This window comes from Schistocerca nitens, chromosome 4 (genome assembly GCF_023898315.1).
Source record: "Schistocerca nitens isolate TAMUIC-IGC-003100 chromosome 4, iqSchNite1.1, whole genome shotgun sequence".
NCBI lineage: Eukaryota > Metazoa > Arthropoda > Insecta > Orthoptera > Acrididae > Schistocerca > Schistocerca nitens.
This window is the reverse complement of record NC_064617.1, coordinates 922,273,190-922,299,003: the sequence shown is the minus strand read 5'-3', so window position 1 is coordinate 922,299,003 and position 25,814 is coordinate 922,273,190. Positions and strand designations below refer to the sequence as shown.

The 25,814-nt window shown below is 40.1% G+C and overlaps 1 protein-coding gene across 2 annotated transcripts in view; it reads right to left on the bottom strand.

Moving 5' to 3' along the window:
• Positions 1 to 25,814, bottom strand: part of LOC126253543 (M-phase phosphoprotein 8-like) — a 203,016-nt gene that overhangs the window by 71,163 nt on the left and 106,039 nt on the right. The window contains exon 2 of one of the 2 annotated variants that reach the window (XM_049954937.1): positions 24,274 to 24,573. In XM_049954937.1, the coding sequence (XP_049810894.1) occupies positions 24,274 to 24,573 (300 nt within the window). The remainder of the gene's footprint in view (positions 1 to 24,273; positions 24,574 to 25,814) is intronic. The other variant, XM_049954938.1, reaches the window with a different exon arrangement.

Genomic DNA, 25,814 nt, shown 5'->3' with positions numbered 1-25,814 from the left:
ATCTGGGTTTCCATCTGAGCTCTTGATGTTCATACAAGTGGCTCTCTTATCTCCAAAGGTCTCTTTAATTTTCCTGTAGGCAGTATCTATCTTACCCCTAGTGAGATAAGGCTCTACATCTTTACATTTGGCCTCTAGCCAGCCCTGCTTAGCCATTTTGCATTTCCTGTCGATCTCATTTTTGAGACGTTTGTATTCCTTTTTGCCTGCTTCATTTACTGCATTTTTATATTTTCTCCTTTCATCAATTAAATTCAATATTTCCTCTGTTACCCAAGGATTTCTACTAGCCCTCGTCTTTTTACCTACTTGATCCTCTGCTGCCTTCACTATTTCATCCCTCAAAGCTACCCATTCTTCTTCTACTGTATTTCTTTCCCCCATTCCTGTCAATTGTTCCCTTATGCTCTCCCTGAAACTCTCTACAACCTCTGGTTTAGTCAGTTTATCCAGGTCCCATCTCCTTAAGTTCCCACCTTGTTGCAGTTTCTTCAGTTTTAATCTACAGGTCATAACCAATAGATTGACCGTCCACATCTGCTCCTGGAAATGTCTTACAATGTAAAACCTGGTTCCTAAATCTCTGTCTTACCATTACATAATCTATCTGATACCTTTTAGTATCTCCAGGGTTCTTCCATGTATACAACCTTCTTTCATGATTCTTAAACCAAGTGTTAGCTATGATTAAGTTGTGCTCTGTGCAAAATTCTATCAGGCGGCTTCCTCTTTCATTTCTTAGCCCCAATCCATATTCACCTACTACGTTTCCTTCTCTCCATTTTCCTACTACCGAATTCCAGTCACCCATGACTATGAAATTTTCATCACCCTTCACTATCTGAATAATTTCTTTTATTTCATCATACATTTCTTCGTCATCTGCAGAGCTAGTTGGCATATAAACTTGTACTACTGTAGTGGGTGTGGGCTTCGTATCTATCTTTGCCACAATAATGCGTTCACTATGCTGTTTATAGTAGCTTACCCGCATTCCTATTCATTATTAAACCTACTCCTGCATTACCCCTAATTGAATTTGTATTTATAACCCTGTAGTCACCTGACCAGAAGTCTTGTTCCTCCTGCCACCGAACTTCACTAATTTCCACTATATCTAACTTTAACCTATCCATTTCCCTTTTTAAATTTTCTAACCTACCTGCCTGATTAAGTGATCTGACATTCCACGCTCCGATCCGTAGAACGCCAGTTTTCTTTCTCCTGATAACGACATCCTCTTGAGTAGTCCCCGCCCGGAGATCCGAATGGGGGACTATTTTACCCAAGAGGACGCCATCATCATTTAATCATACAGTAAAGCTGCATGCCCTCGGGAAAAATTATGGCCGTAGTTTCCCCTTGCTTTCAGCCGTTCGCAGTACCAGCACAGCAAGGCCGTTTTGGTTATTGTTACAAGGCCAGATCAGTCAATCATCCAGACTGTTGCCCTTGCAACTACTGAAAAGGCTGCTGCCCCTCTTCAGGAACCACACGTTTGTCTGGCCTCTCAACAGATACCCCTCCGTTGTGGTTGCACCTACGGTACGGCTATCTGTGTCGCTGAGGCACGCAAGCCTCCCCACCAATGGCAAGGTCCATGGTTCATGGGGGGAATGTAGGACTCTTAATTCACTGATTGCTGTACAGATTGTACAGTAACCCTTTAATCAGGGCAATAGCAGTTTATTTCTTTCCTCGATGCTTTGCTTTACCTGTAGATTGTTTCAAATTCTCTAAACAAATCTAGCAAGCCCTTTTTGGGCACTCCAACTCGCTTGTAGCCAACTGTTGTTAGTTGCACTAGGAACAAATTTCTTGTGCCAGTATTTTGCCTTTCTGGAACAGCTCTTCAGCAATTTCTGTTCAGCTATTTCTCCTTCAGCCAACGATATATTTGTAACTGAATTACAGAACACATCAATATCTATGAACACATCTCACAACAATGTGAACACACAATAGCTCAATCAGTCGCAGCAGCAGCAACTCTTATGTTTGCTACTTCTATTGAAGTAATTCTATGAAGTGATAATAGATGGTAGCACCTCTCAATGGAGAGGTAGTGAGACGTCCGCACACTGTTCTACAATACCCGTTCAGTTTTCGAGTGCTAGGAGGGTCGCGTGTCATCTAACATCACAGCCCAAGACATACTAGGTCATGGTCACCAAATTATTAACTACGGATACGTTGTTGCTATGGTATCAGTGAAATACAAGGTAGCTACGGAATATATGTAATAATTCACTTAAAGAAGGAGTGCAATATGTTATTTATGCTTTAATACATGTCATAAAACATAAAATGAAGAGTCACAAATTGGTTTACAGAATTATGATCATACCACAAATAGAAACTTCCAAGTCAACTATGTTCTGACACAACTCCTTATTTTCAATGGCTCTGTAACATGCTGCCCAACTCATGTCCCACAAATAGCATAAATATGTGATGTTTAAAGCTTTCCCAGCGTACTGATTGTTCAACAAAAACATGGGAGAACTGCCGGATATCAGTAACGTCCTGCCACAATATTTCGGCGCCGAGTCTTCTGGCCATCTTCAGATGAGTACCACTGTAGTAGTACTGGCGAGTACGCACTGAGCTCCGCTATATAAAGCCACACTGAGGTAACATTGCACTTGCACAGCTCAGCGTGCGCGTTCGTAACTCCAATTAGGTGTTGAGTCCACAAGAGGCACCTTTGTGAAAAGTGAAACCACATCAAGACTGACCAGTAAGTCGTTACTTTGCAGTTGTAGTGACTGAAGTCAGCTGACAAAATCATTAGAATTCTTTGTGATGTGCACACTTGCCTATCATTGGTTTGAGCAAAGATGCCAAGAATTTTGCTAGGTCATAGGTGGCTGCTCCAATGTTACTCACAATTGGACGTAATGGCACATTTTCCTTGTGGATCTTAGGCAGTCCATATAGCCTAGGTGGAGCTGAACTGTTTGGTTTCAGTCTCTTGATGACCTCCTTCGGTAGATAACTATTTAATAAAAGTTCTGCTGTTTTTTGCACCACTCGGCTCGTGCAATGTCACCTCAGTGTGGCTTTAAATAGCGGAGGTCAGCGTGTACTCCCACAGTACTACCAAAGTGGTACTCACCTGAAGATGGCCAGAAGACTGTGCCGAAATATCGTGTCAGGATGTTACTGATATCCAGCATTTCTTCCGTGTTTTTATGGAACAGCATAAATATGTACTGAAATACTCTTGATTTTACCAGAAGTTTATAACCACCATCAATGTGTAAATTTAACCGTATAATGAACAACACATGCCATTTAAATGCAAGTGCTGTCATAAGAAACGGGTTATGTCATGAATACATGATACTGAAAATGACTGTCATTCTTCCTAATGAATTATTTTTCGAGGTACCAATGCTTCAGAATTCTTCTGATGACTTTCGACGGTTTACAGAGTAAGTGGGGCAAATTACTGAGCCCTGAAATATTTGCAATTTCTTTCCGACACTTGCCTGTGCTATTGAGTCCAGAAATATTTGCGATTTCTTTCTGACACTCGCCTGTGCCTTTACTATGTAATCCACATAATCAGCAAATGGCCAGGTTTTAAACGGTTGAGAATTACACTCTCAACTCTTGCTCAATAACAGCGGTTTTCCACTGTGGAATTCGCTCCCTCTAGAGTTTACCTTCACTATCTGAGATAGTCAAGGCAATGGAAGAAAGAGACAGGGAACCAATTTGAACTTTCGTGAGAACATTGAATTAATGGATACAACAAGCCAATACCAAGACATAAAGAGGATCAGTAACTTGTGTCAATGCAATGCTAAGTTACCGGAATATGGTGCAAGTCTGTGAGTGATGCTGACGAGACCATATACCCAAAAGGGTAGAAAAACATTTGTCATCTGGTACAAATGAGCATTATGATCTTACTAGTGAATGTTTACGTTAAGCTGCAATTACAACTGCGTAAAACAGTGATACATGTAGGGCACATTTGTTCTTTCAGAGTTGCATTGGGTTTGTTGTCACATGAGATGGTGGAACTTTCTTGGCAGGGGAGAGACACTATCACACAAACCACACAAGTGTCCGTTGAATGCGAAGGTAGTAGTATATTGAGATGTATCAGTTTCATGTGTATTTATGTCATCAAGTGGAATGCAATTTCACTATTCTATGTCTGGACTAGGCCCAGAAGATGTGTTACCTTCCGAACGATCTGTCACACGGATGCTATTCTGGATACTTTTTACAATAGTTACTTCCTTGTATGGTCGTCTTTCTTAAATTATCTTAATGCAGTGGACCTGCTACACAATGCTACTAATTCTTCTCATATAACTTCTTTTCTATCTAAACGGGATTGACGGCTGTAAGAGAGCTCTGAGGTATGCAAGCTACTAAATGACGTAAACATCTGTATTCTGTATTTTGTTGCTCCAATATAACAGTTACAACACATCTCTTATTACTTTTTACATTACCCTCTGAGGAGACTCTTCGCACTGACAACAGAACAGAATCAAATGACATTTCTATTAAGCTGTTTTCTCACGTGCTATCAGCAGCACCTCTTGGTCTCCTAAAAAACATTGCCTAGTTGTGACACCAAAGTGTAAGTGACCCATTCACAGCTGGTGGAGAAGCTGGATCACCATTGTGCCTTGATGATGTCCTGCACTCGCAAATCTCACTGACTCTGCACATTCACCAAACCAGCGTATGCACAGTGGACAGTTCTCTACATACTAACAATCTAAACAATATTTGTACAAAAAATCTTTCATGTGATTGCAAGAAAGAGATGGAGCCAAGTGAAAGATGTTGTACACTAATTCCATCTACCGTGACAGTGACAAAATAATTTGCTTGCTACACTTTTTATTTTCACTGATATGTTAACATATTACAACATCCTTCAGGGATGAGTATCAGCTTCCTTTCCTTTAACCACCAGGTAACTGATGTCACTAACATGTACTTTGGTTCACATTACAAACAATCCTCTAGCTTTTAGTCATTAGTCTGTAAGTCAATAGTCCCTCACTGTGCACTGTATGTATCTGATTGTAAGTACTTCTGTACTTAGTGGCATACATATAACATACTTAACACCTTGTGCTGTCTAATATCCCCTATAAAGATATACAAAGGTCAATCATTATTCATAAGAGAGGAGGAAAAATAGAAAATCATACATACAAAAGGACATTTGCAATATAAGGGAAGGATAGAGTGCTACTCACTGTAAAGATGACACACTGAGTTGTAGACTGGCATAATGAAGACTGTTGCACAATAACTTTCAGCCAAAGCCTTCTTCAGAAAAGGAAACACACACACACACACACACACACACACACACACACACGAGTACCATATTTCTGGCAGCTCAAACCAGAATGCAACTTTCACATAGAACGGAGGGTACAGGTGTGGGGGCAGGGTGGAGGAGAGGAGAGTACTGTTTGGCAGTGTGTGCAGGGACTTGAATGCTAACAGACACAGTATCGGTAGGTTGTGTGGCAGGTAGGTGCCAAAGCAGGGGAGGGGAGGATTGAGGGGGGGGGGAGAGGAGAGGACGGGGAGAAACGACCAGTTGCGTTAGCAGAAGGCAGCACACAATGAGGTTGAGAGGACGGGAATAGGGAGGAGGCGATAGGTCAGAGGGAGTGGAAACAGTTGTGTGGAGGGTTTGGAGACAGCAGGTTATTGTAAGTGTGGCGGGAGAAGATTTCAATAGCTGGTTCACTACCCCAAGCCATCTGGATCCTCCCATCACCAGCTTTTCTGAACTGTGCAGATGAAAGTTATCTTTGCAACACATCCTCTGCTTCCAAAATTATCCCAACCTCAACCTATGGTAACCAGTGTCCACACACCCTCCACCCAACAGTTACCACCACCTCTGTCCTATCACCACCTTCCTATTCTCATCCACTCTGAGTGCCGCCTTCTGGCAACACACCTGTCTATCTTTCCCGTTCCCCACACTCTCCTCTCCTGTTTTGCTTCACAATTCCCCCTCCCTGAACACAGCCACCCAACATTGTTGGCAGTCCAGTCCCTGTATGCTTCATCAGATGGCGCACTTCTCTCCCTACACTCATACTCTACTATCACTTTCCCTTCCCCAACCTCTCCAGATTGCTGCTTTCATTCTATATGGAAGCTGCATCCAGTCCAAGATGGCTGTTGCGTGTGTGTGTGTGTGTGTGTGTGTGTGTGTGTGTGTGTGTGTGTGTGGTTTTCTGAAGAAGGCTTTGGCCTAAAGCCAATGTGTAAGTGTCTTTTTGTTGTGACCGTCGACAATTCAACGTGCCATCTTTATGTTGAGTAGCAACCTATCTTTTTCTGATATTGTTGATATTCCAACCTGGATTTCCATTGTTTGAAAAGGACACCTGTGTTACTCAAAATTTATAATCGTTATTCGCTAACCAATGTTCTTCATACACAAATAACATGCAGTAATAGACTGATTTAATATAATAGTTGATGACATAGAAATTGCTTCATGGACAGCTAAATATGAAGTAACAAAGCAATCAACTGTGACCACCGATGGGACATGTCAAATTCACGAAGGGTGCTAATTCTTCGGGGGGGGGGGGGGGGGGGGGGGGCGGCGGCAAATGTTATAGGAGGCCTTTTGCCTCCTTTTGCCTAAATAACATTAGTATCAGTTAATCTCATTTCGTCCAAGGTAAATCTCTCCTAGCAATGGTGCAATCCCATATAAAGCATTTTTTACGAATCACTAACATAAATCTTTAATGTATTTTCTACCATTTAACATCCAATTCTACTAAAGTAAATACTAGATTTAATATGCAGCAACACCTCAGTGCCTGCGAAACATCTGTACAATGTTAAAGAATATGCTTTGCTGCTGAACCAGCAATTATATTTAACAGTAGATTTTTTGGTCTCGGCAGATGAAAACATGAAATCATAACAACATTAATTATGTTATGTAAATACGTAAACTTTTCAATCAAATTCTTAGTTTAAAAACCAATAATAATAAATTAATGTTAACTTCACCTCAGATAAGTCGTTCAAGAGACCGGTAATGTAAGGCACATCACACGCATAATGATATTTTGATGGAAAAAGCAACAACAACATGATAACCTCCTCCAGGGCCAGGAGAATAGATACATCTTACAACTGTACATTTCATCTTTTTCCTAAATAAATGCTGTTCATATATGTGTGAAGCAGTATGTATTTCACTACTGAGAAACCTTCATCATTCAACTGATTGTAATTGACATAATACATTACACAAAAAGAATTCATTGCTTAATACTCGGCTCAGATATTCATTAATGTTCATATACTCGTTAGAATAATGGCTACAAATAATAAACCTTCGCTAGTAGTCAAACTTCCCTGATGCATATAGCATTCAGTCCTTAAATTCTCCTCTGAATAATCATTACTGAATATATACTTTCCATACTTGGGCTTATGATCATTATAGCCTCGAGTATAATCGCTAAGACATAGAAGTTCTCTCTTAAGGGGAGCCGGAACGATCCATGTCCTCCACGTTAATTTTAGCAAATAGAAGGAACATTTTTTTCTAAAACCATTAAACATATTGCTCTGAAATTTGGACTACAAAGTTATAATGCCATGATAAGAAATATTTACTGGTTTTTGTTCTACATTTCTTTAAACAGATGGTTATTTTTCTCTAAAATTTTGCACTTTTTCTTCTACAACTCTTGAATTATACAATTTTTTTTTTACAATTTGTTATAAAAATGAAGGAAAAGAAGGAAACAATACTATGTATAAATTTCATTGATATACTATTAGCAGTTTTTGAGAAAATGTTCCTCAAAGATGTAAATTTTAAAGTTACGGGAAATGGCTTACAAAATTTTTAATACATTCCACTCCATATGATGGATTATCTCTCCTCTTCTTTTTCCAGTGTTAGTTTCCTTTTCACTGGTCTTTTCTTCGCTTTTGCTGCATGTTGTAGGCTTTTGTCTCTTCTTCCTGCACCTCTTAGTCTTTCTTCATCAATTAGGTGCATTGTGGAAATGGTGTTGTGTCCTGGTTGGAAACCTAAGCGTTTCAGCGCATCACATTTGATAATGTTTCCTTCATTGTATGTTGCCACTGCATCATAAACTCAAAAATGCAATGTTTTTATCTGTACAAACACTCTTTTGGGAATCCTAATCCAAATTAAATTATTTACACTTGCATTTGGATTTTGTGTTTTCGCGTGTAAACACTTTTCCAATAAACTTGGCTGTGATAAATCTCTGAATATGGGTGTAATTACATCAATTACAGCATCTGACAAACTGTTTTTATGTGCATTGCTTCATCTGCCAATCTTCCTCTTCCTCCAAGGGTCTTACCTTCACTAAGCTTCTGGGATCCTAATGTCTGCTTTAGTGTGCGCAAGCGAGTTCCCCATGTGCTTCTGCACATGTCCAATGCACTCATGTTTTTTAATGTGAATTTCATTGCCATAAGGTTTGAGTTCCTCTACAGCTTTATATCCCTTAGAATCACCATCTCCTAGATAGATAGTGTATCGTACATTATACTACTCCTGTGATCTGGAACAAATTGCTTTCACTCCCTCTACTTCCATCGCTCCACTCGTGCCGTGAAAATTTGCTTCACAACTTTTACTATGTTCGTCCTTAGTATTGCTCTTACATCTACAATGTTTTGAGAGAATAGCAACATCAACTACTTTGCAACTGTCTCCACTGGTAGCTGTCACAACTCCATTTAGAGATTTATGACCGCTACGTTGCCATGATCCATCTAAAGCAACAGTTAAATCTCTACAATTACCATTATCTATGACAGCTTCTTCAACTGCTTTCTTCATTGTTGCTTGAGCAATATCTTCAGAAGAAGATCCCACCAATTCATTATAAAATCCAGACTTGGTTGGTTGTTTTGGCAAGTTCATAATTCCACGTAACATTGTCTCTGCAGCACTGCCCTTGCAAATGCAACGCAAGCCATACACTAGCCTAACATTTATATCAAACACCTTCTTTCCACTATTACCACTATAAGGAATACTGTTAGAAATAGAAAACAAAACTTCTGCAGCACATTTGTTAGACTTCAATAACATTTTACATGCCAAACCAATGTGTGAAGTTATTTTCAATTCCAGTCCTCTTTCTTTGCAAACTTGGCAAAACACGTTATGTTTCAAAATATTAGAGAGCAAATAAATATTAATTATTTCATTCACACCATTACTGTCACTTTCATAGTTTTCAAATTTTTCTTTGCTGTCACAAAGTTTCTTGCTGGAAGAAGTTCTATCACATTCATTTGGAGTAGTCGGTGTAGCAGCCTGAGCAGCATCTTCCTTCGAAACAACAAAAGATTTCTTCTTCCACTCATTGTGCCTTTTCTTAAACAGTCGATTGCTGAAAAGGGGCATATTGATATCCACAAACCAAATATGTAAAACAGGTACGAACAAAATTCGTCAAATACGCAAAACTGAACAGCTAAACAACACAAAGCAAACTCCACAAGTCAACAGACACAGTACAGTGTTTATGTTTACTGATATGAACTGACACGTCACAGAGATAAAGCCATACAACGTTGGAAAACAAAACACTGTCTTAATTCCGCAAAGATACTCTGCTTGCAGCCAGTGAGAGTCGTCATCAGAGGTGACACACCAAGTTGCTACAACCGTTTACGTGGCGCGTCAACTTTGCAGCGATAAAAGACACACTAAGAACTCACTTAGAGGGGTGAAACTTGATTTGTTTTCTTCAGAAAACTTTAAATAATTTTATAATAATAATAAAAAAAGACCAATTTTCATCGTTCCGGCTCCCCTTAAACATTACTTCCTGTCAAACTTTTAACAAAAAAGTTAATTTTAGTGGAGCCCACCTAACCCCTGGCTAACAATTTCTTAAAAATGCCACTATAGTTGTTCTTCCAAATTACTTAAAGCAATTGGGTCACTAGTTACTGCAACCAATTCTCTGCTTTGTTCTGATGCATCCACTTAATTTCGCGTGTCTGAGATTTGATTTTCTAATGTCTTAAATTTGTTGTGTACCTCTATAAATCACACATTTATATTGTTTCTCATCGGGTTATGTCATTTATTCAGTTCAGAATGTAGTTTCTTAGGGCTGAAAGAGACTTTTGAAGTATTCAAGCTACTAAATGATGTAAACATCTTTCAACAGCTCTTCTGTATTTTGTTTCTCTGATATAACAATTAAAAAGTTGGATGAACACATCTTTTCTTACTCACAAGGGACCCTACCCATCGCACCCCCCCTCAGATTTAGTTATAAGTTGGCACAGTGGTTAGGCCTTGAAAAACAGAACACAGATCAATCAAGAAAACAGGAAGAAGTTGTGTGGAACTATGAAAAAAATAAGCAAAATATACAAACTGAGTAGTCCATGCGCAAGATAGGCAACGTCAAGGATAGTGTGAGCTCAGGAGCGCTGTGGTCCCGCGGTTAGTGTGAGCAGCTGCGGAACGAGAGGTCCTTGGTTCAAGTCTTCCCTCAAGTGAAAAGTTCAGTTTCTTATTTTCAGACCATTATTATCTGTCCGTCTGTCTGTTGCGAGGTAACTGCGCCGTAGTATGGGGACGCTACACCTAAACAAACATCGAAACACACGACGTCAGTTGACTACAGCGCACCGAAGAGAGAGTATTCCTGCTAACAAGGCTCCCTGGCTGGCAGTTGACTGTTTGCTACTTTGGACGAGAGTGCATTAAATACGTGAGATGTATTCCGTGGGCAATAAGAATCCAGCAAATATAGCTCGCGACTTCAATAACAAGGTCACGATTGTTGAACATTTGTATGATTATTTCCTACATTTGTTGATAAACAGTACGTGTGGTGATGACGATACCTTGCTGACTGCTGCAGGGCTGTATGTACCAGATGATGAGATTGTTGACGATCCATACATGTGACTTCAATCTGATGGTATTTCTTTGGGTTACATGAAGGAAATGCTCCAATACAGGTTAATGTCCAAACCAATTACAAGACGCAAATATAGATTATGGAGTGAAGTAACAAATTTAAGAAATTTAAAGGAATGGAGGAAAAAAGCACAATTAAATATTGCAAAGAAGTTGTGGAACGAGGTGGAATACGAAGACAGAAGTTCAGTGAACTTGAAAACCATGTATACCGACAATTTATTAAAGTCAGAAATGAATTGAGTGCAGTGCATGATACAGACCTACAGATTTGGGGATTGCATTACGCTAAACAAATTGGCCTGGACTTCAGGCTTCATCTCACTGGCTTGTCACGTTCAAAAGAAAATACAAAATTACGAGCAGGAAGATTACGAAATATGTAAGCAAGAACTACGCGAAGAAACTGGAGGAACTTTTAGAGTGTTCCAAGATGTTTGTTACAGAAACTAACGTCAGATTCCAACAGTATGAAGATGCATATATTATCAACACAGATCAGTTCAGTTTTAACTATGAAATGAAATCGACCCGCACATTATCGTTAGTTGGAGAAGGCGACACGGAATGTACTGTAGACCAGCTGCATGCCACTTCACATAGTTATACCATACAATATGCTCTGAACAAAGCAGGATTTCTTTTATCTACATTTGATTTATGTTTGCAGGAAAAAAATGGTGTATTTGGACAGCAAGTTCAGCAACCGGTGAATAGGGTACTTGCGCAAACGCCGAATGTCATTGTGAATTGCAGTGCGTCAGGAAAAATGGAGAAAAGACTAGTGAAAGACTTTAATGAACGTGTGATTGCTCCTTACGCGGACAAAGATTTTGCCTTACTCTTTGATAGCTATACAGGACAAAAGGATCAGGCATTGTACAATTTTAGTGTGGGAGTAGACGTGATTACCATTCCTGCATGTTGTACACCTCTTGTGCAACCATTAGATGTGTGTGATTTTCGGCAAGTGAAATACTTTGTGAAAAGATTCTATGATTTTGCGAAGCTGCACAGGTACACAGAGCAGCATTGCTTATGTGATGGTATGTCAATTACCAAAGTTCAGGCACTCACACATAGTCGACTTTGCTCTCCAACATTCCAGGACATGTTCTGATATGCTTGGACATATGCAGGATTTGACGGTCTACACACGGAAGAAATCTGAAAACGTTAAAAATACATGTTTTGATAGAGCACAGGGAAAACTGTGTGACTGTGAAACTGTTGCATTCATTTGTTGCAATTTATGTGACAAACTCTTATGTTTTCATCACTTTTTTGGGAGTGATTATCACATCCACAAGAAAAGGTAAAAACGGGCAAGGTAGAAGACTCTTTTTACCCATTCCTCAAGTGTACAAGTTAGGTGGGTCGACAACATATTCCTGTCATGTGACGCACATGCCGTCACCACTGTAGTATAGAATATATCAGACGTGTTTTCCTGTGGAGGAATCGGTTGTACTATGACCTTGCGATCAAATGTTTTCAGTTCCCACTGGAGAGGCACGTCCTCTTGTCTACTAATTGCACGGTTTTGCGGTGAGGTCGCAAAACACAGACACTAAACTTATTACAGTGAACATACGTCAATGAACGAACGGACAGATCATACCTTTGCGAAAATAAAGAAAGTAAACTTTTCACTCAAGTGAAGACTTGAACCAAGAACCTCTCGTTCTGTAGCTGCTCACGCTAACCATGGGACCACGGCGCTCCTGAGCTCACACTATCCTTGATGTTGCCTATCTTGCACATGGACTACTCAGTTTGTATATTTTGCTTATTTTTTTCATAGTTCCACACAACTTCTTCCTGTTTTCTCGATTGATCTGTGTTCAGTTTTTCAAGGCCTATCCACTTTGCCAACTTATAACTAAATCTGAGGGGGGTGCAATGGGGAGCTTCCCTTGTCAGTACATCAGAACATCTCCAAACAGGCTCTTAGAACAGAAAAGAATAAGAACAGAATAGAATTGAATGACATTTCTATCAAGTTTTCCTCAACTGTTTTCTAGGCCACTGCCCTGTCGGGACCATCTCTTGTTCTCTGGCTTCCAAAACACTGCGAAGTCACGACACCGAACCTTTCACAGCATGTGGAGACGCTCAATCGCTCGCATGCCTTGGTAACGTTCGGTGCTTGTGTGTGCTGCTCCAGTACTATACACCCATCAAACCAATGCACGCACAGTGGAAGGTTCTCATCATACTACCTAAACAATGTTTTTACACTAACCCCTTTCATTGCAAGGAAGAAATGCAATGTTTTTTTTTTTTTTTTTTTTTTTTTTTTTTTCTTCCCTGTATGAACATGTCACATCACACGATGATAAGGCATGCCAGAGGACAGGATTAACAGTTTCTTATATAAGTTTGGGGAATAGTGTGAGGTGTTAACCACAGAAGATGGACTTGAGGAAGGGAGGGAGAGTGACTACTGTGTCCTTTCTCCAGGTAACATCACCAGCAAGGATGACATTGTGGTGTATCATAATAATCTTGGCAGTGCTGCGCCTCTGCTGTTGCAATGATGTGAACTAGCATACAAGATGTGGGAAGTGAGAAATGTAGTAAGAGGCTGGAAGTAGTGTCCTCAGAATCAATCCTTGAGGTTGAGAAGAAGTAGGTATTAGATGAGATATACAGATAACACTGAGAATTCAATTCACGGCAGGTGAAGGGGCTGGAGGAAGGTAATAAGGCTCTAATAGAATGGCACTCCACACAGCCAATGAACCTAGAGCAGGGAGTGTTGAACAGCGAGCTAATGACAGAATGAACAGTTTATGTAAAAAAACAGCTACCACTATGGAGAACTGGCATTTAAGGAACAAGTCACTACATGCCCACCTCAAGTGATTCAGACTACACCAGGAGAATGTGAGGCACAGAAATGGAAAAATGCCTGTGAGAGTTCTTGGCACTGCACCCATATTTTCAGAGCGCAGGAATGCAGCATTATATTCCATGTACCAACCAATAGTAGTTACCGCAAGCTGCTATGAGAGGGATCAACCTAAGGGTATGGGCAATTGGGAGATATGTGGCAATGGTATATTAATGAACAGCACCATCTTCCGTCATTTCGAGCCCAAATTTTCATCTCCCACCTACCGCAGTAGTAGCTGGAACTGTTAATATTACTTGTTCTTAGGTTTACTGGACGCACAAACATCTAGATGTGCTCCCTTCCCAAAATCTCACCTACCACAATAGTACTACATAACCTAATCTCCTTATCTCTCTGGACGAGCTTTTAACATCACAGACAGGATGCATCAGTGCAGAGGAAATGCTTCACCATCTGCAGCAATACTGTAGTGATCACCACCACAGAGTTGTGGCTGTAAGTGTTTCAGCCTCAGACACGATCTTGGTTTTGACTTTTGTTTGATGCAGGCTATATGTGTCTAAGGCACAGAACTGTCTGCTCACCTGAACCCATTTTACAACAAATACTGAATGAGTGAGTCACCATTTACAAGTAGTTCGGTAATTTCCAAGAACCTTTGGATAACAAAGTTGTACCCTCACTGCGAGCTATATATATATTGTTGAGGCGGGGAGTCTTGGATATTGTTTTGTACCTTGACAACGGAACATCGAATAACATTGTTTCCAAATTAAATCATGGGAGGAAGTAAGTGGATCAATGTTTGTTGATATATCAAATGTGCAACTATATTAATAAACACTGATCCGTCCACCTTCTCCCTTGATTTTGTTGAAAAAGATTGATTCCACTTACTCAGTGTGCCTCGACAGTCGGGCATTCAAAACATATCGCTTGTGGCGAAGGCACGACTTCAATACCCAAGCCTTCTTGGACATCAACTGTAGTTCTTACATATACAGTCAATGAAACCCCTAAAGGAATGTACTTACAAGGGACTTTATAAGTAGTAAGACACTTTTTTTCTCAGCCAGTTTCAGTTGAGAAAAAAAATGTGGAATTTGTAGTGGGACATCATGGAATATTTCTGCTTCAGCCTCTACAGCTTGAGAGAGCTGTGACTGAGTTTCTTTTTTGGACAATCAGAGTACTGTAAATATTCACTGGTGCATTCAGAATGTCTGCAGAGACCGGGCAGTGAAAAAAAAAAGGCAGTGAGTCTCTGAACAAGGTGTTTGTCATCATCGCAACAAGGCTGTGCAAATCTATTTTATCTCCTGTGTGTTGGCCAGCCACACAGACCATTGACTCCTGAAATGTTGAAACATGCAGACACTCTCATTCAAGGTGACTGATGGATCACAATCAAACACATTGCTGCACAACTGTTCGTCTCTATTGGCAGTGCTGACATTCTTCCGCCAGTCGGGATACACAAAGGTTTGTACCTGCTGGGTTCCTCCTTGCCTAAAAGAAGACCACAAAGAGCAATGGAGGATCATTTGTGAGGAACTGCTGATTGTGACAATTTTTTCTCAAACCTTGTCACCAGCGATGAAACACGGTTTTATCACTTTGAAGCAGAAACAAAACAGCAGCACATGGAGTGGTGCCACACCATCTCTCCTCCAGTGAAGAAGTTCAAACCTGTAACCTCACCCAGTAAAGTCGTGGAAACTGTCTTCTCAGACACTGAAGGGTTCTGTTTGATGTCCTCCCTCCTGGTGCATTGATCAACTCTTAAGTGTATTGTGCTACACTTGGAAATGAAAGAAACTACTTCATCGTGTTCATCGGCACAAAAATACGATCATGCTACTACTCCTCCTTGACAATGCAAGGCCTAGCACAAGTTTGTGAATCTGAAAGGAGCTCACAAAACTTCAATGGACTGTTCTTCCACATCCACCCTACAGTCTGGATCTTGCACCTTCTGACACCCAACTCTTTGACCTAATGATGGATGCACTCCAAGGGAAGCAGTACATGTAAGACAGGAAGGTAAATGATGCAGCGAGATGTTAGCTCTGATGTCAACCAGTGTGGCCATCACCCTGAATGGAGATTATGTTGAAAAATAGGGTTTTGTAATCAAAAGAGTGGGGAATAATTTTTGTATTGGAATCTGAATAAAACCAGCCTCCTTTCAGAAAAAAAAGTGTTGCATTACTTATTAAATGCACCCCTATCTCTCAAAATGTAAGATGTGCTTCCAAGTTATCTTCAGATGTATTGACAGTCTGCAATTTGGTGGACTGGATCTTCTAAAGATTAGGGCGGAGGAGATGCTGCTCCTCCACAGCCTCTTTCTCTTGGTGGCTGAAAACAAATGACCGGTTTAGCAGAAATGTCACCGTAGTCTGAAACCAGAAGCCTTAGAGAAGGGAAGCAGAGGTAAGTTAGCAGTGCATACTTTCGTAAGAAGCTACAAGTAAACTGTGCTGAAAAGCAAGAACTGATTCCTGGGCGTTACAGTGGGACAAGTTACCACAAATGTAACTTCAATTACAGCTTCTGGCACTACAACACTACTGAAGTACAGAAGCAGACTATATCAATGGTGACCAGGATTACCACTTTTCCACTCTGGTCTACTTCTTTGTCGTAAGTGATGAAGAGTGATGGCTTGGCTACAAGAGGTACTCCACACCAGTCATCGACATGAAATACGCCATTTAGGTGCTACTACTGAACACCACCTTTGCTAATAGTGGAACTACTGGCTGTGCCTAGGATTGATGCCACTGGGTGCCAAAGGGGTGCCTCCCAGTTGGAGGACTACTAGCTGGCTGAATTCTACAGACTTCAGGGTACCTGCTTGTGGTCCATGGTTCACACTTGGGCCTGATTAGCTGCTGCCTGCCTTGTGTGGATACACTCTACTACTGCAGGCTTGCCCCTGCAGGCCAGTGACACTGTATCCTGTACGGAGGTCCTTTGTTCAACATGGCAGGATGGAATGCTTTTCGCACTGAGTCAAACACTTGCACAGAATTATTGTGTTGCAGTCCACATGGATTTATACCACTAAGTGCCAAGATGTGGCATGCCTCAGTCTTGTTCATGTGTTCAAAGTACTATGTACTTTATGACAGAAGATTGGCACGTCATTGGAATTCCTCAACTCTTTTATGCATATTGTATAGTCCTCATGTGACACAGTGGTATAGGCATTGTATCATGTAGCTACCATTGTCCAGTTTAATGGATCTCAGAATGGCAATAAATACTGCCGAAACTAGTAATCCGGTAATTGTGTTTAAGCAGTGATCTTGGCAAATAAAATGGTTTTCAAAACAAGACCACAAAACTGAATTAGGAATAACTGCAGTACTAGAGAACAGCACTTTTTTCATCACAGTGAACTGAATAGTTGACAGGTTATATGATTGGGATGTCATCGGATCTTGTACTGGAAATACACATTGCTCCTGATTATTCTTGTGCGGACTGTCTGCTTTACAGATTATTCATGAGTTAAAATAGAAAATGATGATGAAGAAGAAGAATTCAGGGACCGGACCTGCAGCATGTGATGCCAGCCACTAGGGGGAGCAGTGGGTGCCCGATCACATACAGATGTCAGCTGCCGTAGCGGCAGCATCGCTACTACCCTTTTTAGTGCGTGCCACAACCTGCAACCAGCTACAAGACATTGTCTCTAATACATGTTTGAAAATATCTCAATTAGTCACGTTTTTTGATTATTTGTACATCTTCTAACCCACATCACCTGAATAACTTGGAGTACTGTACATCACCATCTACATATACAGGGCGTTTCAAAAATGACCGGTATATTTGAAACGGCAATAAAAACTAAACGAGCAGCGATAGAAATACACCGTTTGTTGCAATATGCTTGGGACAACAGTACATTTTCAGGCAGACAAACTTTCGAAATTACAGTAGTTACAATTTTCAACAACAGATGGCGCTGCGGTCTGGGAAACACTATAGTACGATATTTTCCACATATCTACCATGCGTAGCAATAATATGGCGTAGTCTCTGAATGAAAATTACCCGAAACCTTTGACAACATGTCTGGCGGAATGGCTTCACATGCAGATGAGATGTACTGCTTCAGCTGTTCAATTGTTTCTGGATTCTGGCGGTACACCTGGTCTTTCACGTGTCCCCACAGAAAGAAGTCACAGGGGTTCATGTCTGGCGAATAGGGAGGCCAATCCACGCCGCCTCCTGTATGTTTCGGATAGCCCAAAGCAATCACACGATCATCGAAATATTCATTCAGGAAATTAAAGACGTCGGCCGTGCGATGTGGCCGGGCACCATCATGCATAAACCACGAGGTGTTCGCAGTGTCGTCTAAGGCAGTTTGTACCGCCACAAATTCACGAAGAATGTCCAGATAGCGTGATGCAGTAATAATTTCGGATCTGAAAAATGGGCCAATGATTCCTTTGGAAGACATGGCAGCCCACACCAGTACTTTTTGAGGATGCAGGGACGATGGGACTGCAACATGGGGCTTTTCGGTTCCCCATATGCGCCAGTTCTGTTTATTGGCGAAGCCGTCCAGGTAAAAATAAGCTTCATCAGTAAACCAAATTCTGCCCACATGCATATCGCCATCATCAATCCTGTGCACTATATCGTTAGCGAATGTCTCTCGTGCAGCAATAGTAGCGGCGCTGAGGGGTTGCCGCGTTTGAATTTTGTATGGATAGAGGTGTAAACTCTGGCGCATGAGACGATACGTGGACGTTGGCATCATTTGGACCGCAGCTGCAACACGGCGAACAAAAACCCGAGGCCGCTGTTGGATCACCTGCTGCACTAGCTGCGCGTTGCCCTCTGTGGCTGCCGTACGCGGTCGCCCTACCTTTCCAGCACGTTCATCCGTCACGTTCCCAGTCCGTTGAAATTTCTCAAACAGAACCTTTATTGTATCGCTTTTCCGTCCTTTGGTTACATTAAACCTCCGTTGAAATCTTCGTCTTGTTGCAACAACACTGTGTTCTAGGCGGTGGAATTCCAACACCAGAAAAATCCTCTGTTCTAAGGAATAAACCACGTTGTCTACAGCACACTTGCACGTTGTGAACAGCACACGCTTACAGCAGTAAGACGACGCACAGAATAGCGCACCCACAGACTGCGTTGTCTTCTATATCTTTCACATCACTTGCAGCGCCATCTGTTGTTGAAAATTGTAACTACTGTAATTTCGAAAGTTTGTCCGCCTGAAAATGTACTGTTGTCCCAAGCATATTGAAACAAACGGTGTATTTCTATCGCTGCTCGTTTAGTTTTTATTGCCGTTTCAAATATACTGGTCATTTTTGAAACACCCTGTACAATTTACAAGCTATTGCACAGTGCATGACTGAGCAGACTTTGTACCACTGTCAGCTATTCCCTTCCTGTTCCGCTCACAAACTGAGTGAGGGAAAAATAATAGCTTACAGGTGTAAAACCTACCAACAGCAGAGACAGCAGAATTTTTCTGCAGTCTATTGAAAACACTGATTCTCTAACCTTCAACAGAATTTTGTGAAAAGATCATCTCCTTCCATCTAAGGATTCTCATTTTAGCTCGCACAGCATTTCTGTAACACTTCCATGTGGCACAGACTTTAGTCTGTTCAAAATTACTTTAGGATTGACAGCTAAGAGAAAAGTAGTGGGGGTAAGGTTTAAGAGAAAGGCTCAACCTTTATTAATCTCACGAGACCTGCAGTCGCAGCAACCACCTGCAATTGCCAGTCACCCCATAAATACTACACTACTTCCCATCTGCACTGTTCTGCACTTCCAGGTGGGCTGCAGCCCTGTCGTACAGTTCGTTACACACATAGATTTTGTTTTTAATTTCTTATATTTGTGATGTTATATTTTATCTGTTGTTAATATTATTTGTTACATGTTGTTGTGGTCTTCAGTCCAGAGACTGGTTTGATGCAGCTCTCCATGCTACTCTATCCTGTGCAAGCTTCTTCATCTCCCAATACCTACTGAAACCTACATCCTTCTGAATCTGTTCAGTGTATTCATCTCTTGGTCTCCCTCTACGATTTTTACCCTCTGCGCTGCCCTCCAATACTAAATTGGCGATCCCTTGATGCCTCAGAATATTCCCTACTAACATATCCCTTCTTCTAGTCAAGTTGTGTCACAAATTTCTCTTCTCCCCAATTCTATTCAATACCTCCTCATTAGTTATGTGATCTACCTTTTGCAGTTTCTTCAGTTTTAATCTACAGTTCATAACCAATAGATTGTGGTCAGAGTCCACATCTGCCCCTGGAAATGTCTTACAATTTAAAACCTGGTTCCTAAATCTTTGTCTTACCATTATATAATTTATCTGAAACCTGTCAGTATCTCCAGGATTCTCCATGTATACTACCTTCTTTTATGATTCTTGAACCGAGTATTAGCTATGATTAAGTTACGCTCTGTGCAAAATTCTACCAGGCGGCTTCCTCTTTCATTCCTTACCCCCCATTTCATATTAACCTACTATGTTTCCTTCTCTTCCTTTTCCTACTATCGAATTCCAGTCACCCATGACTATTAAATTTTTGTCTCCCTTCACTATCTGAATAATTTCTTTTATCTTATCATACATTTGTTACATAATATAATACAATTTCAGAAGCAAGACTGAAATTTTATTCAGTTCTTACATAGTTCCCTTATGCAGGGGGGCCGGGTCAGTGGGGGGGGGGTCAGTGAAGATAAACCGTTTGCATGTCATACCGTCAACCACTGTTCTTCATAATGCTAACACCCATTTTGTTGCTAACGAGGTGCCCACCATGGCAAAACATAAGGGCAGAATTGGCTTCAGTGATGAAATGTGACAGTACGTAATAAATTTAAAAAGGTGGAGACTGTGAATCGGGTACCTTTCCATAAGCCACGATTACCCACACAGGAAATCTACAAGCTGGCAAAAAAGATACTGATATAAAATCATTAGCCTGCCACTTTGTTACTGCCATTTCCATGTGCAATATAACTGTTGTGGAAATGCTACATTTCTGTCAACAATGAAACAAAATATATTGTCTGCAGTATAGGCACTCTGCAACTACGCTGTTCAGGAAGTCACCTCTGACGGTTGGAAGAAAGCTGTCAATAATACATAGCACATCATGGAAAAATCATGCCAGAATGACGCTATTTAAAAAAGTTAATTCGCTATAGGAAATTATTACAACATTAACAAGAGTAATATCAGTACATTTTTTCCCACTGTAATCACACAAAGAGACACAGGCGGATTCAGGTGAATGTGTTCGGTGTAAGTACCTATAAAGCAAAATTATATTTTTGTGAATTTTTTTAGTATTAATAAGAATGTTCTTATCACAACAAAGTCCGAATGAAGTACATCTCAGAAACTCTGCCCCCCTCCTCCCCCTCTTTCGCCTTTATTTTATTTAGTAAAAAGGAAGGAGGAAAGAAATCCCTCTCATTGTCTGTATTACAACAGTAAAAATACTGAAGTAGTGTACTTTGTATCACTATTCTTCTTTCTTCTAAACTTTTACGTTTCCTCGCTTGGTTAACAGGTATGATTTTTTTAATTTACAGGTAAGTAGAAAGTCAGTCAGGAAATGTAATAATAGGTTATTTATATAAATAGTGCTCTGTTTTTCAAAATGAAACCAAAGAGGTGACAGCTGACGTTTTCACATGGAATGCATCATGCGTCACACGAATACAAATTATCCCGTTTAAAGAGCTTGAACAAAGTTCTGGTTTGGAGCTAATGAAAATAATATGTATCCTGAAATTTTCATTTGCAGAATGTGTTCACCTAGCTTCAATAACAGGATAGTTCGGTAATACAGTCAGAAATGCAGTTTTGCAAACTTTAATGCCTTAAAAATTTGCTCCTACAAATAGACCTAAAATGAAAACATGGCACTGTTTTTCCAGAAGATGACATGGTTGCCAGTTCAACCTTAGGTCCTATGGATGAGAGTTTAATTGAATGTCACATCCTGCACAAAGTACGTTTTATCTTACAACTTTGTACTACACCTCCACGTGTTCCTGCCAAAGCGTCAATCCCAAAATAACTTAATAGACTATAGGCATGGGGTCTACTTGAAAGCACAGTGATTTGTGTAACAAATTTTTTTTATTGTATTCTCAGTCTCAGGTCACACAAAAATTATCATGACCAGTTAAAACTTCTCAGTATGTCTTCATCAGAAATTCTGTATAAAAAGTAAGGAAAAGGGTGACAGTAAAATACTATGCGGAATGTGAATATATGTCTGCCCTCATTGTTGGAATAAAACCCCACAGCTAATGATAGAACAGTATAAAGTGTTAATTCTTACATGGTAAATGTAAGTTTAAATAAAATCATAATATAAAAATGATTGAGAGAGAAAGTCTTCTCAAAGGGGGGTGGGGGCAAGTAAGTTAGTTCTGTCTACCAAGCTCATAATCTTCACAACAAATAACATGAGAGACTACCACCACCAACCTGCACCACCACACAGGCAAAACCCCTCGCCTGAGTGCCTCTATGTCCCCAGCAACAGGTTCTAGATGGCATTCGCAAATTCTGATCACTTTCTTCTTCCGTGTCATGTGCATCTGCACTTTAGCTGAGGGATTATTATTGGAATCAAATGTACAAAATATGAATATGGTTTTTAAACTAATAGAAAAGGGCAATAAACATAATAACTGAAAACAGCAGTGGACTCAGTGTAAATATATGTTCAACAAATAAAACTTTGACACTTGTAGCACAGTTATAAATATATTAATCATGTGAGTTTCGCACAGGATACACTAACTTTGAGAGCAGCATTAAACCAGTCTTCATGTTGAAGACACAACAACAACAACAACAACAACAACAACAACAACAACATGATAAATGAAGAAAATTTAATGGCTGAGAAAGAAAAAATGATGAAAGATAATAACCAGCTATTACACCTACTGGAAGCAAATAAAAAAAACTAATGGCAGAATTAATATACACACGGATACAGTAAGCTAAGGCGGAGGTGAAGAAGAATGACAAAAAAATGAATATCGCACCAAGCACTAATCTGATCTCCATCATATTCTTACCATTAATACTGAAAAGCAAAATGATTGTATGACACATCTACTCTGGAAGATGAACATTTGTTCCCCTCACTCTCCCACGCAATTCCGTGTTTCAGTCAAGCACGACGATTCTTTTCATTAACATATACATATACAGTAAACTGAAATTTATATATAAAATAAACAAACAATAATAAATGCCACAAATCGTGTCTGAAAACAAGAAGGCAGTACATGATGATTCAGTTTCCTTAACTTAGTCTGAAGTCTCAGAGTTTATTTTTTTAATTCATTTTTAGACAGTTTCCCCACAGGTTCTGTTCTAACTGTTTACTTTCCCTGAGATGCAGGAACTGCGTTTAAGAATTTTCAAGAAGTCCAGTTTCAGATCTAGGTAGTGTACTTCTAATATATTTTTTTTTTGTTACTTGGAGACTAATCTAATTTCATTTGCCAGGACCAGTTCAGAGCCTGCAATATTTCAAATATAATTTACAAGTTGATATTGGAAACTTATGGCTGTAACAGACACCAGAGAACATTACAATGTTCAAAACAGGTGATGATTAATTGCACCCTAACTGTCTCAAAATACTATAATGTGAGACTGACAATGTCTTTCTTCTGTTCTGAGATTCCAACAATTTTATCATCCAGTGCATTGTTCATGTCAAATATATTAGTTAAGGTGGTATACAATTCCACTTTAGCATATCTTGTCTTCACAGATCTATTTGGTATTTTGCATCTGCGTCACACAATGTTCTTTTAAAATTTGACTTGTCAGAGTTGCAGACTTCTATACACATGATCTCTTTTTTTAATGTTAACAGCTGCCACACTTACACTCTTTAACATATTGAAAGTAGGCTATATTAGCTTCCACAGAGAAGAGCCATGAGCATCATCTGATTATCTGTGTGTCCCAGTGCACAAAAACCATTGGTTTCATTGGTTATGAATATTCTCAGCTTATTACATCTGCACCTGGCTAAGCTTCCACCCAACACATGAAATAAAAAACACAGATGTTCTGCAATGAAAATATATAGAAAAAAAAAATCAAATAAATAAATAAACAAAAATAAAAGAAATGACTGGGGAAGGGAAATGACTAGACAGATGAAGTGGAAGTGAGGAAAGGAATGGGGAAGCAGAGGGGGGAGGGGGGAGGAGAGAAGGAGGGGGAGGAGAGGAGGGAGCGGAGAGGGAGGGAGAGAGGGGGGATGGAGGGAGGGGGGAGAGAGAGAGAGAGAGAGAGAGAGAGAGAGAGAGAACCAATTTAAAATTCTTATGTTTGGGAATGCAGGTAATAAGTAGTTTCCCTGTTAGTATTTACAATAGGGGTGCAAACCATATTTTCTTCTTCATCCTTTGCAGAAGTATCATTTTCAGTGTTCTGTGTGTTGTTAGTGACTGCTTCTTCAGAAACCACATCCACTTTGCTGGCACGTTTCCTTCCACTGGTAACAGAAATCTCTTCACTTCTCGAGTTCTGATCTAAATACTCTTTCACAGCATTTGGACAATTTAAATTGTCTGCAATCTCCCATGTGTCACTGCCTGAATCATATCCTTTCCAGCGAATTCTGTACTTTCTCACTCCCCTGATCACTTTCATGTCTACAATCTTTTCCACCTGCAAAATAACAAAAGCAACAAAACATAATGAAAGATTTTTCCCTATCTGCAACTAAATGTAACAGAAACAAAAATTAGTTCAAAGTAATCATATTTATCTTTTTATTCAATAACTATTATAATTGTCACTGAGATACCAAAGCTAGCTTCCTCAGGAAAGTAGATCAAGTTGGTGCATATATAAACAGACCAAAAGAGGATTAAGGTTTATCATCCTGTTGATAAGTTATTACAGGCAAAACAGAGAGCCATGTTCTCAAAGAAACAATCCCAGCAATCTTTTTCATGGCTTAAGTAAACCATGAAAATGTAAATTTTAATGGAACTGATGGGGATTAGAATTACAACTCCCGAATGAGATTCTAGTGTGTTAAACAACGTACCATATCACTCAACTGAAATTACAAATTGGAGAGAGAACTAGAAAATCTGTCACATTGGAAACAAACAGAAACACAACATAATAAGCACTAATGAGCGAGATAAATTATAATCTAAAAGCAGTAATGAATCCAACAGCTCCAATCAGGCTGTGACTGAAAAGAGATGGGCTGGGGCAATACAGCCAGTCTTTGAACAGAAGGTGTACTTAAACAGACTTTAAATAATATTTACATTAGGCCACTGGGAGAATATGAACAAAATAATTCTATGAGAGGCCATGTCTGAGGTGTGACACTATTCACTAATGTTTCATTTCTGTCTGCAGAAGGGGCACTCTTTGATGCTGAAGCACTTAATTATGTAGAAGTCTCAAGAGGGCTTGAATTCTTTCTCTGTGTGATTACTGCAACCTACATTCTTTTGGCTGCTTACTGTGCCAAGCCTTTATGTCCCTCTGCAACTGAATTAGTTGGTCAAATAAACTGTAAACACACACACACACACACACACACACACACACACACACACTAGATATCTCTATCTAGTGTATCAATATGTCCTACCCACTATCCTTAGCACCCCTCCCACAGTGGTATTCTGCACCCACAGAACCTATACAATATTCTTGTCCATCTCTATACAATTGCTGCTCCCAACCCCTTGCCACATGGTTCATGTCCCTGTAATAGACCTAGATGCAAAACCTGTCCATCTCTATACAATCGCTGCTCCCAACCCCTTGCCACATGGTTCATGTCCCTGTAATAGACCTAGATGCAAAACCTGTCCCATATCTCTTCCCACCACTACCTACTCCAGTCGCAAGCATCACCTACCTCATCAGAGGCAGGACTC